The sequence below is a fragment of the Cydia pomonella genome, chromosome 11 (assembly GCF_033807575.1).
Source record: "Cydia pomonella isolate Wapato2018A chromosome 11, ilCydPomo1, whole genome shotgun sequence".
In the NCBI taxonomy this organism is placed as follows: Eukaryota; Metazoa; Arthropoda; class Insecta; order Lepidoptera; family Tortricidae; genus Cydia; species Cydia pomonella.
Window position 1 is genome coordinate 18,327,090 of NC_084713.1, and position 13,384 is coordinate 18,340,473.

The window sequence follows — 13,384 nt, forward strand, 5'->3', positions numbered from 1 at the left end:
GTTTGAGATTGCTTATTGAGAAGTGTGAGTCATATGCCCTAACGCATAACCTTAAATATAACGTAAAGAAGAGCGAGTACATGGTCTTCAAAGCGGGAAGCAAGTGCCCATCACACATCCCACCTATTCATTTGAATGGCATGCAACTAAAAAGGGTTTTCTCATTTAAATACCTTGGGCACTTGGTAACCGACGATTTCCGTGATGACGCTGATATTGAAAGGGAGCGGAGGGCCTTGGCCGTCAGGGCCAATATGATAGCTCGCAGGTTCAGCCGGTGTACAGCGCCAGTTAAAATAACATTATTTCGAGCATTCTGTACATCGCTGTACACCTGCAGCCTGTGGACTCGGTACACGCAAAAGGCTTTTAACGCCATGCGCGTACAATATAATGACGCGTTCAGGGTACTGTTGCGGCTGCCTCGCTACTGCAGTGCGTCGGGCATGTTCGCGGATGCACATGTGGACGGATTCCACGCGACACTGCGCAAGCGCTGCGCCGCGACGCTCCGCAGGGTGCGCGACAGCCGCCACAGTCTCCTGAGAGTCCTGAGCGTCGTGGCTGACAGATGGGACAGTGGCCTGATAAGGCACTGGTCCTCTCTGCATTTATCTCTAGTACCTAAGATAGTTATTTAAGTTTATTTTTTAAGTTAACCTTAGTCATAGCTTTTAATTCTTAAGATGTACTAACAAAATTATGGACCATGTTTGTCTGAAATAAATGCATTTTATTTTATTTATTTAGTTTTATTCTTAGTAGTACAGTCGACGTCTAAGATAATTTTACACTTTTGCACCTTACTCCTATGTATTAAGGGAAAAATGTAAACATATCATTAATGTCGACTGTAGAGTCAAATAACTTTTGGCCAAGATGGGACACTCCGACAATACCGATTGTCAAATGTGTGGCGAAGAGGAAGATACAGTAATACAGCTAATGCGTGAATGTCACGCCCTCGCCAGACAAAGAATGAAGGACTTTGGAGCAGGCTATCTGGAACCAAAGGAATTCAAAATGCTACCCATGAGCTCCATCAAAAAAAATGTTGCCATGCCCCTCCTCCTCCTCCTCCAGGCCAATCCAAAAAAATACTCATTTAGTAGTTAGGCAAAAAGCAATTAAACGTTTGCATGTCTTTGGTCTTTATAGATGCACGCTTTTACCATTCCTCTTTTTAAATTTACTTATATATATTAGCCTTATTGAGCTTACTGTGGGACTTAGTCAATTTGTGCAATAATGTCACATAATATATATTTATTTATTTTATATATAATATAGAGACGCGTTACTCCTCGCATCCTCAACTGTATCTTGTACTACGTACAAACACTGTTCAAGCTACTCTATAATTACGTAACACAGCTGATACGAATCGGTATCGATCGGTTCATCGATATCGATACGTCCGATCCGAGATTCGATGGCGAGCGCGACCAATTTTATTCACAAAACATCCCGCTGATAGTATCTGCATCGCCATAATAGCCTAAGTTGTTTTTAAAACAATATGATGCGAGTGGTGTTGTTTAAAAGTTGAGTCTTATGAGTCTTTTGAAGAATTTGACTAAGTTTGACGAGAATCTACCTACGCTGAAGATTCTTTTTTAAATCGTTCGGGAATTGGTTTTTAAGCCTTTAAGCATGTGCACTTTATTTAAACATTTTTTTTTTGTATTATTTATGCAGATTTTTTTATTAAGTGCCATTGAGGCTTGAACTGTGAACTTTTTAAAATCAAGTCCGTTAAAGGGTTAGATGTCTAGACTCAATTTCAAAAGGGTCCAGTCCTGTACGCAAGTGTGATGAAACTTGTTACTTTTTATAGAGATTGCTGTACAAAGGTAACCCATTTCTTTTGCTCTAGAATCAACACCAATAGTTTTTTTTATACCTCTATACTCCGACCTGAACTCTAGGTGAGTCTATGAAAAGACTCCATTATTTTTAGGGCCTATCAAAACGAAATCATCGCATTTGATAAGCTTTTATTAGTACCGTATTTAGATAAAAATGCTTCCAAAATTTTTATTTTTTTTATTTATGTCATTCACGACGACGCCTGTATTGACTTATATTATCATGTTATTAAAGGTTAGATTTGACACATCTGCGCGTCATCGTGGATGACACGAACTATGTATACAAGTTATAAAAGACCTGTACAGTCTTAAACTGTAAGACTCGAGTCTTTTCCAACACTAAATGCAAGGTCCAAACGGTGGGTAGTGTGAATCAGATAAGAGTAGATATTGAATGGATATTGTTATAGGGACATGGTTTGTTTCGAAATAATGCTCTGCTGGCGTTAAATGGGCTCTAAGTAGGCACGAATTTGGTTTTATTTAAGTTCAAAAGGTCAATACTGCTAAGTGTAGCTTGCGGAATATACAAAATCACTTAACACATTTTAATTATCTGAAAGCGTTAGCGTTATTATAGATCTGTGGTTACACCAAGTTATATTTTTCTGTCTTAAAAAAAAACTACCCATATTTAATGAACATTGAGACCAGACGCAATGACAGAGCAATCTTCACCATCATAAATTCAAAAGATAAGATTCCTAGAATTCAAGTTAAGGTTCAAAATTTTAATCAGCCGAACGAAATCTGAGGGAGTTCCAATTATTAAAATCGCTCGCGATAAAATCGGTTAATGAAGAAACGGTACTTGAGATCCCGATCGATGTACTAAATCTGAAATTGATTTCACTCCTTCGATATGAAATCGATCGAAAACTGATTAATAATGTTCGCATTTCAGATGGAAATAACTCACTTTGGACTTTGCATTCAATATTAGTAGTAAGCATAATCCGTATCTGTCTGTATCACTAGGTGTAAACAAACAATCACTTTTAACTTATTATAAAACTGCTGTTAAGAGGAAAGGGAAAATATTGCTTAGTTCTAGAAGTAACAAACCTGGGGCTTTTTCAAATTATAATCACAAGGACTGATTAAAACAAATAAAAGAGTATCCTCAGTTTTTCGTATAATTTGGTGACAGTTTTTTGACGGTGTATATAAAATCATCACAAAACTGGCAATTTTTTTCCGGACACTCAATTTCCTTTTTAAAGCCATAGTTATCGTGATTCTGAGTAGAAATAACCCAAAAGTGGATGGTTTTCCAAAAAGTTATCAGATGTACCTAAAAAACCTAAAGAAAGGCCAGGTCAAAAGCACCCTAAACCGGCGACCGTGTATGAATAATGTTATGAAAGTGAAGGAAGCGAACGAGGTATGTCAGGATCATAGCAAGTAGATGTCCGTGGTCTTTGGTTACTCTTACGGGAAATAGGTGTGACTACTAGATCCTAGACCTACGGGTACTAGATAGAACGACGCGTCGCACCAAAAATATCTGCCTAGGTCTAAAAAGCTGTTTCTTGTGTAGCCAAAACAAATATCATAATTTCTGGTTGTGACTAAAACCGCCAGCAATCTAGTTTTGGCCTGAAAAATGGCTAGTGTAGCCATTTTGTTAAATAATGGTCTTTCATATTATGTTCGAGAAGAAAAAAGACAAATTAGTAAATGTTAACTTTGCTCCAGAATTTGAACCTAAATTCTAAATTTAAAATTATGTTGATTTAATATGCTCATGTTTTAATATTTAAATGAGGTAGTGATGTTTTTTTTACTGTTGGAGAACAGTTACTCAAACTGCTTATATTTTGCAAAACCTGACATAACCTATACGACCATCTAGTAAAGCGAGTAATCAAGTCAAATTGCGACTAATTTCTACTCTGCAATTATCGTGCACACATTAATATCATGGAGTGAGCAAAACTAGTAGCATAACGGTTCTAGTATTGATTTTCCAATCACACATTCAATTTGACCGTTTCCCCCGACATTCGTGTCAATAATATCCGTAACTGTATACTGCTGAATAAAATGATTAACCTCTGACGGGCCGGGGTTCGATTGTGATATAGGGTGTTTGTTTACTTTTGACCGAATTTTGTTTTGCAGAAATTTTGTAGATTTTTTTTTTTGTCTTTTTAGGGTTCCGTAGCCAAATGGCAAAAAACGGAACCCTTATAGATTCGTCATGTCCGTCTGTCTGTCCGATTCTGTCACAGCCACTTTTTTCCGAAACTATAAGAGCTATACTGTTCAAACTTAGTAAGTGGATGTATTCTATGAACCGCATTAAGATGTTCACACAAAAATAGAAAAAAAAAACAATAAATTTTGGGGGTTCCCCATACTTAGAACTGAAACTCAAAAAATCTTTTTTCATCAAACCCATACGTGTGGGGTATCTATGGATAGGTCTTCAAAAATGATATTGAGGTTTCTAATATCATTTTTTTCTAAAATGAATAGTTTGCGCGAAAGACACTTCCAAAGTGGTAAAATGTGTGTCCCCCCCCCCCCCCCGTAACTTCTAAAATAACAGAATGAAAAAACTAAAAAAAATATATGATGTACATTGTCATGCAAACTTCCACCGAAAATTGGTTTGAATGAGATCTAGTAAGTAGTTTTTTTTTTAATACGTCATAAAATTTAAAAAAAAAATTTTTTTCATCAAACCCATACGTGTGGGGTATCTATGGATAGGTCTTCAAAAATGATATTTAGGTTTCTAATATCATTTTTTTCTAAACTGAATAGTTTGCGCGAGAGACACTTCCAAAGTGAAAAAAAGTGTGTCCCCCCCCGTAACTTCTAAAATAACAGAATGAAAAATCTAAAAAAAAAATATGATATACATTACCATGGAAACTTTCAGCGAAAATTGGTTTGAACGAGATCTAGTGAGTAGTTTTTTTTTATACGTCATAAAATTAAAAAAAAAAATTTTTTCATCAAACCCATACGTGTGGGGTATCTATGGATAGGTCTTCAAAAATGATATTTAGGTTCCTAATATCATTTTTTTCTAAACTGAATAGTTTGCGCGAGAGACACTTCCAAAGTGGTAAAATGTGTGTCCAAAGTGGTAAAATGTTGAACAAGATCTAGCAAGTAGATTTTTTTTAATACATCTCAAATGGTACGGAACCCTTCATGCGCGAGTCCGACTCGCACTTGGCCGCTTTTTTTTTCGATGAAACATGAATAAACCGAACTAAAATTTGAATTTAACATTGTTTCTCATGATTTTTTATAAGAAATTACTTAAAAAATATTATGTGAAACCAAATGCTATAAAAAAAATGCAAATCAAGGGTAAATGGGGTGATGTAAGTACCTAAATGATGTAATTTATTTGACTTCATCGATGCTTTTATGAAGTAACCCTTTTTTTAGTCATAGTCTTACTTTGAGGGTAGTTACTAGGGATCTGGGGTCCACTCGGCTACTTGTTTTTAAGATTAGGAATAGGACCATCTTGTCAACAGTTACAAGTTAATATTATACCTTCTTATATATAATTATTAAAAAAAGATTGCTTGATTTGGAAATAAGTCTAATTAAAAACTAATTATTCCATGTTATGTAATGTAAAATAAATGCATGCATTATTCAATTATTTGCTATCAACCGTTTTTCTTTATTAAATGAAAGTATAAAAAATTCAGTAATACGGAATAATTATTTTCGTTTTGTTTACTATGTAAATCGTTCCTTTTTTAGGGTTCCGTAGTCAACTAGGAACCCTTATAGTTTCGCCATGTCCGTCTGTCTGTCTGTCTGTCTGTCTGTCCGAGGCTTTGCTCCGTGGTCGTTAGTGCTAGAAAGCTGAAATTCGGCATGGATATAGAAATCAAAAAAGCCGACAAAGTCGTACAATAAAATCTAAAATTTTAATTTTTTTGAGGGTACCTCCCCTACACGTAAAGTGGGGGTGTTTTTATTTTTTTGCTTCAACCCTACAGTGTGGGGTATCGTTGGAAAGGTCTTTCAAAACTAATACGGGTTTTCAACAAACATTTTTTGATAAAGTGAATATATTCGGAAATAATCGCTCCGAAAGAAAAAAAAATGTGTCCCCCCCCTCTAACCTATGAACCATAGGTCCAAAAAATATGAAAAAAATCGTGGAAGTAGAGCTTAAGAAATACATTAAATGAAAACTATAGCGGACATGATCAGTTTATCTGTTTTTGAGTTATCGCAAAAAGTTTCCCCTTCATAGTAAAAAGACTTACCTTAATTAGGTACTGATTATGCAAATTTGCCTATTGTGACGGAAGAGTAACTACGGAACCCTACACTGAGCGTGGCCCGACATGCTCTTGGCCGGTTTTTTATATAAAATATGCATGTAATGAATATTCTATAATCGCCAAATACTTTTTAAAACATATTATGCTTAAGTCTGTCGACTTCTATAAAATCGACTCGAAGTATTTGTTTGTTTCAATATTTTTAACAACAATCATCGTGATCTTATCACACCCTGTATATAAAAATACAAAATGTCAACATTGAACTTGGAACATATCGCGCAGTATTCTGTATGAAATGACATAAATTTGTCCCCTGTTTGCTGAGTGAGACAGAATAAAGGACATGTGTATGGCGGGTCGGGTTTCGTAGGCTGTCGCTACTAATTCTTGCTACATCTTCTAGCTGCAAGTCATAAGCGGAATGCGGAAACATCTGGCAATAAAGATAACTCCCTCTACCTTTGACTTTTTCTCTAGTGTAAATTAAGCAATTTAAATTCGAAATCTTATACATACTTTAGCAGTCGTCTCGGGTCACCGCCGCAATTTTGGGCAGGCTGAAAACCAGCGCTAAAACGACGCCGTAAATGCGGGGCTTCCAGCACATAGCTGAGACTGTCCTATTGTCACATTGTATACCTTTTTGTAAATTAAGCTAATTTTATAGATATTATCTGGGTTAAGTATAGCTTCTGTGTGTAAAATTTAATTGTTATTAATGTTTGTAGTTGTGGTAATACATTATTTTTCTTTCTTTCTCTAGGTGGGTTTGGCGCCTGCCAGGGAATTGAAGTAAGAAGTAATATTCTGAACCTGTCGTATTAAAGTTACTAAGTTCACTAAACAAAGATAAGGGTGCCGGCTGCGATGGCATACCATCAATATTCTTGGCATCATGTGCTAAAAGTCTTGCCTTACCTATTACATTGCTTTTTCGTAGATCACTAAAGGAGTGTGTATTCCCTACAAAGTGGAAACAAGCTCAAATTGTACCCGTTCATAAAAAAGGGTCGAAATCTTTAATCACTAACTACCGACCTATATCGATTCTTAATTCTATTAGTAAACTCTTTGAAAAGTTAATCTTCGATATAATTTACCCCGTTATAAAACGCGGTATCCCCGATTCTCAGCATGGTTTTCTTCGTGGTCGTTCTACCGTTACCAATCTTGCTCTGTTCTCCAATTTCGTTCTTTCAGAAATGGCGGTCAGGTTGACGTGGTCTACACGGATTTTTAAAAAGCATTTGATCGTGTAGATCACGACATCCTCCTCCACAAGTTAAATAACCTAGGGATCCATGGCGACCTTCTTCGTTGGGTAAGTTCTTACCTAAGTAATCGTTCCCAAGCTGTTGTTGTAGGCGGATTCAGGTCTAACTATATTTCTATTCCCTCTGGGGTGCCCCAAGGGTCGCACTTGGGCCCTCTCTCTACAACGCCTACATTTATGACATAGGCCAAGTAATAAAACACTCTAAACATCTGTTATACGCGGATGATAAAAAGATTTTTCTACGCGTGCGGTCAGTCGATGATTGCAAACTTTTACAAAATGACTTGTATAGCCTATTGGATTATTACACTGCAAATAGAATAAATGTTAGTATCAAGAAATGCCAAACAATAAGTTTTACTAGAAAAAAAAACCCTATTGAATTCTCATATCATTTTAATAATGTACAAATAGAAAGGGTTTATTTAGTTCGCGATTTAGGAGTTTACTTCGATAGCAAAATGTTATTTTCAAGCCACATAGACACAATTGTGACTAAAGCTTACCGTAATCTTGGCTTTGTTATCCGCACATGTAGTCCTTTTAGGTCTCCACTTACGTTACAAGTTGTATTTAATGCTTATGTTCGCAGTATACTTGAATATGCCAGTCCTGTTTGGTCTCCATGTTACTCTATATATAAAGATCGCATTGAACGCATAAAAAGAAAGTTTGTTAAACATATGAACTACAAATGTATGAAAATTGCTATGCATACTTCATATAAGGAGAAATGTAAAGCTTATGGTTTACTTTCGCTGGAGGATCGACGTCTCCTGCTGGATATGGGGTTACTTTTTGATATCATTCGTGGACGTTTGGATTGTTCTGAAATTCTTAATTTCGTTTCCCTACGAACACCCTTACGTCGCACTAGACATACAGCATTATTAAACATACCTTACCATTCTACCAAATATGGTAAAAACTCTGTCTTTGCACGCATCTCAAAAATTTACAATAGTAAGTTCAAAGATATCGATTTGTTTCTCGGATCCAAACACTTATTCAAATCTAAAATGATAAAGGTTGTATCGGCTACTAGCTGGGGTAATCAGTAGAATGCATTGTATCGGTAACTTACTATGGTATGAATGAGCGTTTCTACTCATAGTATCTTAATCAACTTAATATATAACTAATTAAAATTATGTAAATACACACACACACACACACACACACACACACACACACACACACACACACACACACACACACACCTATATATATTATATGTAGACATAAATATCCGTACTGGTTCTAGACCTAGCTTACACATAATATTGAAATATTGTTTTATAATATATTGCCTACCTCAATATAAAAGGTTCTTTTTTATATATTTGATTAGCTAATTGTGTCTCAGTAACAGTATCACGATTTGACCTTGTGGTTTACTGTACAATTACAGTGCCAAAGCCAATGCTTTACACACTTAAAATTTAAAATTGCACATGTAATTATTATAAGCTGTTGTAATCCTGAATAAATAAAAAAAAATTAAATGTCACTTCGATTGCGCCTTGTGGATTTCTATTTTTACACCTGGTAGATATTTATATAAGGTTAACGGATCTATCCAACTAGGAAATAAATCTTATTATATTAGGTATCAAATATGTTCTGATTTGTGTTTTTAAGTAGTCACACTACTATATATATTATCTCAAATAGATGTCATAATCTAAAGAAAAAGTTACATCGGTTGATAACGGACCTATTGTGTGGTATTTTCGACGATGTCGTTTCATGGGGTTCTTAAATAATGTGACACCATTAAAGTAGCTCCAATGTCATCAAGCGGAATTTATACTTTTTTGTCACTGAAAATATCAAATATATTAAGATTGGTAGTTTCTTTTATTTTCAAATTTAAAGATTAAAATAACACTTAATGAGTCCTTTCCTTATGACTGATTTAAATACCTATATAAGATGTCGGAAGATTATAATGTAGGCTTTAATAAGATGGTTTGTTTGCTGATTTGCACCTATGGCTACTTGGATTATTTTTAAAGTATTGGTAATTTAAATTTTGCATGGACCTTTAATAAGATTCTTGATTAAAAATGTCATCTTTTGATTTTGAAGCTGTACCCCGCTTGCCGCCATTGCATTGTGCCACGCTTACTGACACCGAGGGTCACCCGACTGTCACTGCTTTACAACTGTATGTCAGTTTATCGTTGCCATAATTACAACGCATTGTCCTCCACTATTCGACTATTGTTCATTTATTGCAATAAACTTGTATTCATGACACTTGTCGGTTCGACCTGATTTTTAACAATTGTTAGAAACAGAGCAGGCAGGTTACTGCAACTGCGTTGTGTATTTTTTAGGGTTTCGTAGTCCATAGTGTAATGGAATAGTTATTTACGATACAAGTACAGAAAATAGGAAATTCGCAACGAGTGGTGATAAGTTCAAACACGACCGAAGGGAGTAAAATGTCGCACGTAGATCGTACAATATTTGCAGTACATAGTTATAGCTCTTTAAGGTTTCGACATATGCACGGAAAGTGCTCATTCCCGCACGCGTGCGGGAAGGTAGCACCATGTGTACTGTAAATATTTTTTTACCTTTCGGTCGTGTTTTAATTTATCAGTTTTATCATCACTCGTTGCGAATTTCCTATTTTTTGCACGTGTATCGTAAATTTCTATTTAATAGCAAAATACATCTATTTAGCCTAACGGCTGATTAAAATCGAGTTGAAATTGATGGTTGAGTTGACAGCGATTTCGTGTTGTCAGGGAGATAAATCCGAAGTCCGAATCAATTCGACATCAGTCAAGTCAAGGACCATGTGTAGTGAACATAATTATTATCGTTCTCGAAGAACGAGTATAAATGAACCGATTGTCGAGTTTTTTCCTCTCTTATTGAATTTTATTCCTTGCTTACGTAGCAGGACTTACCACGCTTTGGCGTAATTCCAGTAGTCAGCATTTCGCGTTCAGTTTTGTTACACGTCTTGGCATTTAAACTCCGGCACAATTAATACAGAGGCGTCGGAAGGTTGGGCTTCAGCCATTTTTAGATTTTCTCCCACTTGAACCAGCCGAGATATTGGCTTTAAGTATTTGAGACGACGTTCTCCTCTGTGGTAAGTTATCTTACATTCGTTGGTGAAAACCGTGAAATGCGGGATCTGATGACAATAGTCCATTAGGAACCCTTATAGATTTAGAGCTGGTTTGTCCACTGAGACGGCAATTGTGTGTCTTAAGCGGGCTATCGGATACTACAAGGACAGGAAAACACCGGTCTATGCCTGCTTCCTGGACTTGTCTAAGGCTTTTGACCTGGTTGCTTACCGCCTATTGTGGGAAAAGCTAAGCAGTACTACCGTGCCCGCTGAATGTATTACCCTTTTAAAATATTGGTATGGCAACCAGGTCAATCAGGTGAGATGGTTGAATACAATGTCCGACGAATATAGGCTTGAGTGTGGTGTCAGGCAAGGGGGGTTGTCGTCGCCTATTCTGTTCAACCTTTATGTGAACCAGTCAGTATCAATAATATTAGCTATGCTGATGACATGGTGCTGCTGGGACCCTCCATCAACGCAATTAGGCAACTGGTTAACAAATGTGAGAATTATGCCGAACAACATGGCTTGAGGTACAACTCTAAAAAGAGTGAAGTTATGATATTTAAATCGAATAAATATAACCCGACAGTTGTGCCTCCGGTAATGTTGGGCGGCGTTCCACTAAAGGTAGCGGACCAGTTTAAATATCTAGGGCACATAGTCACGCCGGACTTGCGAGACGATGCGGATATAGAGAGGGAGAGGAGGGCCTTGTCTGTGCGAGGTAACATGATTGCCCGCAGGTTCGCTCGGTGTACGAAGGAAGTAAAAATCACATTATTTAAGGCTTATTGCCAAACCTTCTACACCAGCAGCCTGTGGGTGAGTCATACGCAGCGCACATACAATACGCTCAGGGTTCTATATAATAACATATTCAGGATGCTGATGAAGCTGCCGCGACGTTCCAGTGCGTCGGCTATGTTCGCAGAGGCGCGCACTGATGGCTTGCACGCCGTCAGAAGGAAGAGAGTAGCGTCACTGCTGAACAGAGTACGCGGCAGCTCCAACACCATCCTGAGCATGTTCGCTGAGCGCTTGAACTGCCCCATGACAAAACACTGGGTAGAAATCATCACTGGCCAAACAAAGTGATGATTTCTACCTAGTGCCGCTAATAATTAATTAATTTAATTTATTTTTGTAATCATTTATTAGTTATTTAATCTATTTTTAGTATTTTTTGTAATGTGTCTTATGGGTGCCTGATATACCTGAAATAAATTATTTTTATTATTTTTATTTATTTATTATTTTATAGTTTCGCTATGTCCGTCTGTCCGTCCGCGGCTTTACTCCGTGATTGTTAGTGCTAGAAAACTGCAATTTAGCATGGATATACAAATCATGCATGGCGACAGAACAGCAAAAAGCGGCCAAGAGCGAGTCGAACTCGCCCATGAAGGGTTCCATACCATTTATGACGTATTAAAAAAAACTACTTACTAGATCTCGTTCAAACCAATTATCGGTGGAAGTTTGCATGGTAATATATATCATATATTATTTTAGTTTTATCATTCTGTTATTTTAGAAGTTACCGGGGGGGGGACACATTTTACCACTTTGGAAGTGTCTCTCGCGCAAACTATTCAGTTCAGAAAAAAATGATACTAGAAACCTCAATATCATTTTGAAGACCTATCTATGACGACCGGTTTGGCCTAGTGGGTAGTGACCCTGCCTATGAAGCTGATGGTCCCGGGTTCGAATCCTGGTAAGGGCATTTATTTGTGTGATGAGCATGGATATTTGTTCCTGAGTCATGGGTGTTTTCTATGTATTTAAGTATTTATAAATATTTATATATTATATATATCGTTGCCTAAGTACCCTCAACACAAGCCTTATTGAGCTTACTGTGGGACTTAGTCAATTTGTGTAATAATGTCCTATAATATTTATTTATCTATAGATACCCCACACGTATGGATTAGATGAATTTTTGTTTTTTAATTTTATGACGTATGAAAAAAAGAAACTACTTACTAGATCTCGTTCTAACCAATTTTCGGTGGAAGTTTGCATGGTAATGTATATCATATATTTTTTTTTGTTTTATCATTCTGTTATTTTAGAAGTTACAGGGGGGCACACATTTTATCACTTTGGAAGTGTCTCTCGCGCAAACTATTCAGTTTAGAAAAAAAGCGGCCAAGTGCGAGTCGGACTCGCGCATGAAGGGTTCCGTACAATTTAAGACGTATTAAAAAAAAATCTTCTTACTAGATCTTGTTCAACATTTTACCACTTTGGAAGTGTCTCTCGCGCAAACTATTCAGTTTAGAAAAAAATGATATTAGGAACCTAACTATCATTTTTGAAGACCTATCCATACATACCTTACACGTATATGTTTGATGAAAAAAATTTTTTTTAAATTTTATGACGTATTAAAAAAAAAACTACTCACTAGATCTCGTTCAAAACAATTTTCGGTGGAAGTTTGCATGGTAATGTATATCATATATTTTTTTTAGATTTTTCAATCTGTTATTTTAGAAGTTACAGGGGGGGGGGACACACTTTTTTTCACTTTGGAAGGTTCTCTCGCGCAAACTATTCAGTTTAGAAAAAAATGATATTAGAAACATTAATATCATTTTTGAAGACCTATCCATAGATACCCCACACGTATGGGTATGATGAAAAAAAATTTTTTTTTTTAATTTCATGACGTATTAAAAAAAAAACTACTTACTAGATCTCGTTCAAACCAATTTTCTGTGGAAGTTTACATGGCAATGTATATCATATATTTTTTTTAGATTTTTCATTCTGTTATTTTAGAAGTTACGGGGGGGGGGGACACACTTTTTTTCACTTTGGAAGGTTCTCTCGCGCAAACTATTCAGTTTAGAAA

General features: G+C 36.3%; 1 protein-coding gene across 1 annotated transcript; it reads left to right on the forward strand.

The window, feature by feature from the left end:
* The first annotated feature begins 10,968 nt into the window (after window positions 1–10,968).
* Window positions 10,969–11,616, forward strand: LOC133523129 (uncharacterized). Its single transcript, XM_061858641.1, has one exon. It carries the CDS (start codon window positions 10,969–10,971, stop codon window positions 11,614–11,616), a length of 648 nt encoding a protein of 215 aa, XP_061714625.1.
* Window positions 11,617–13,384: the final 1,768 nt, after the last annotated feature.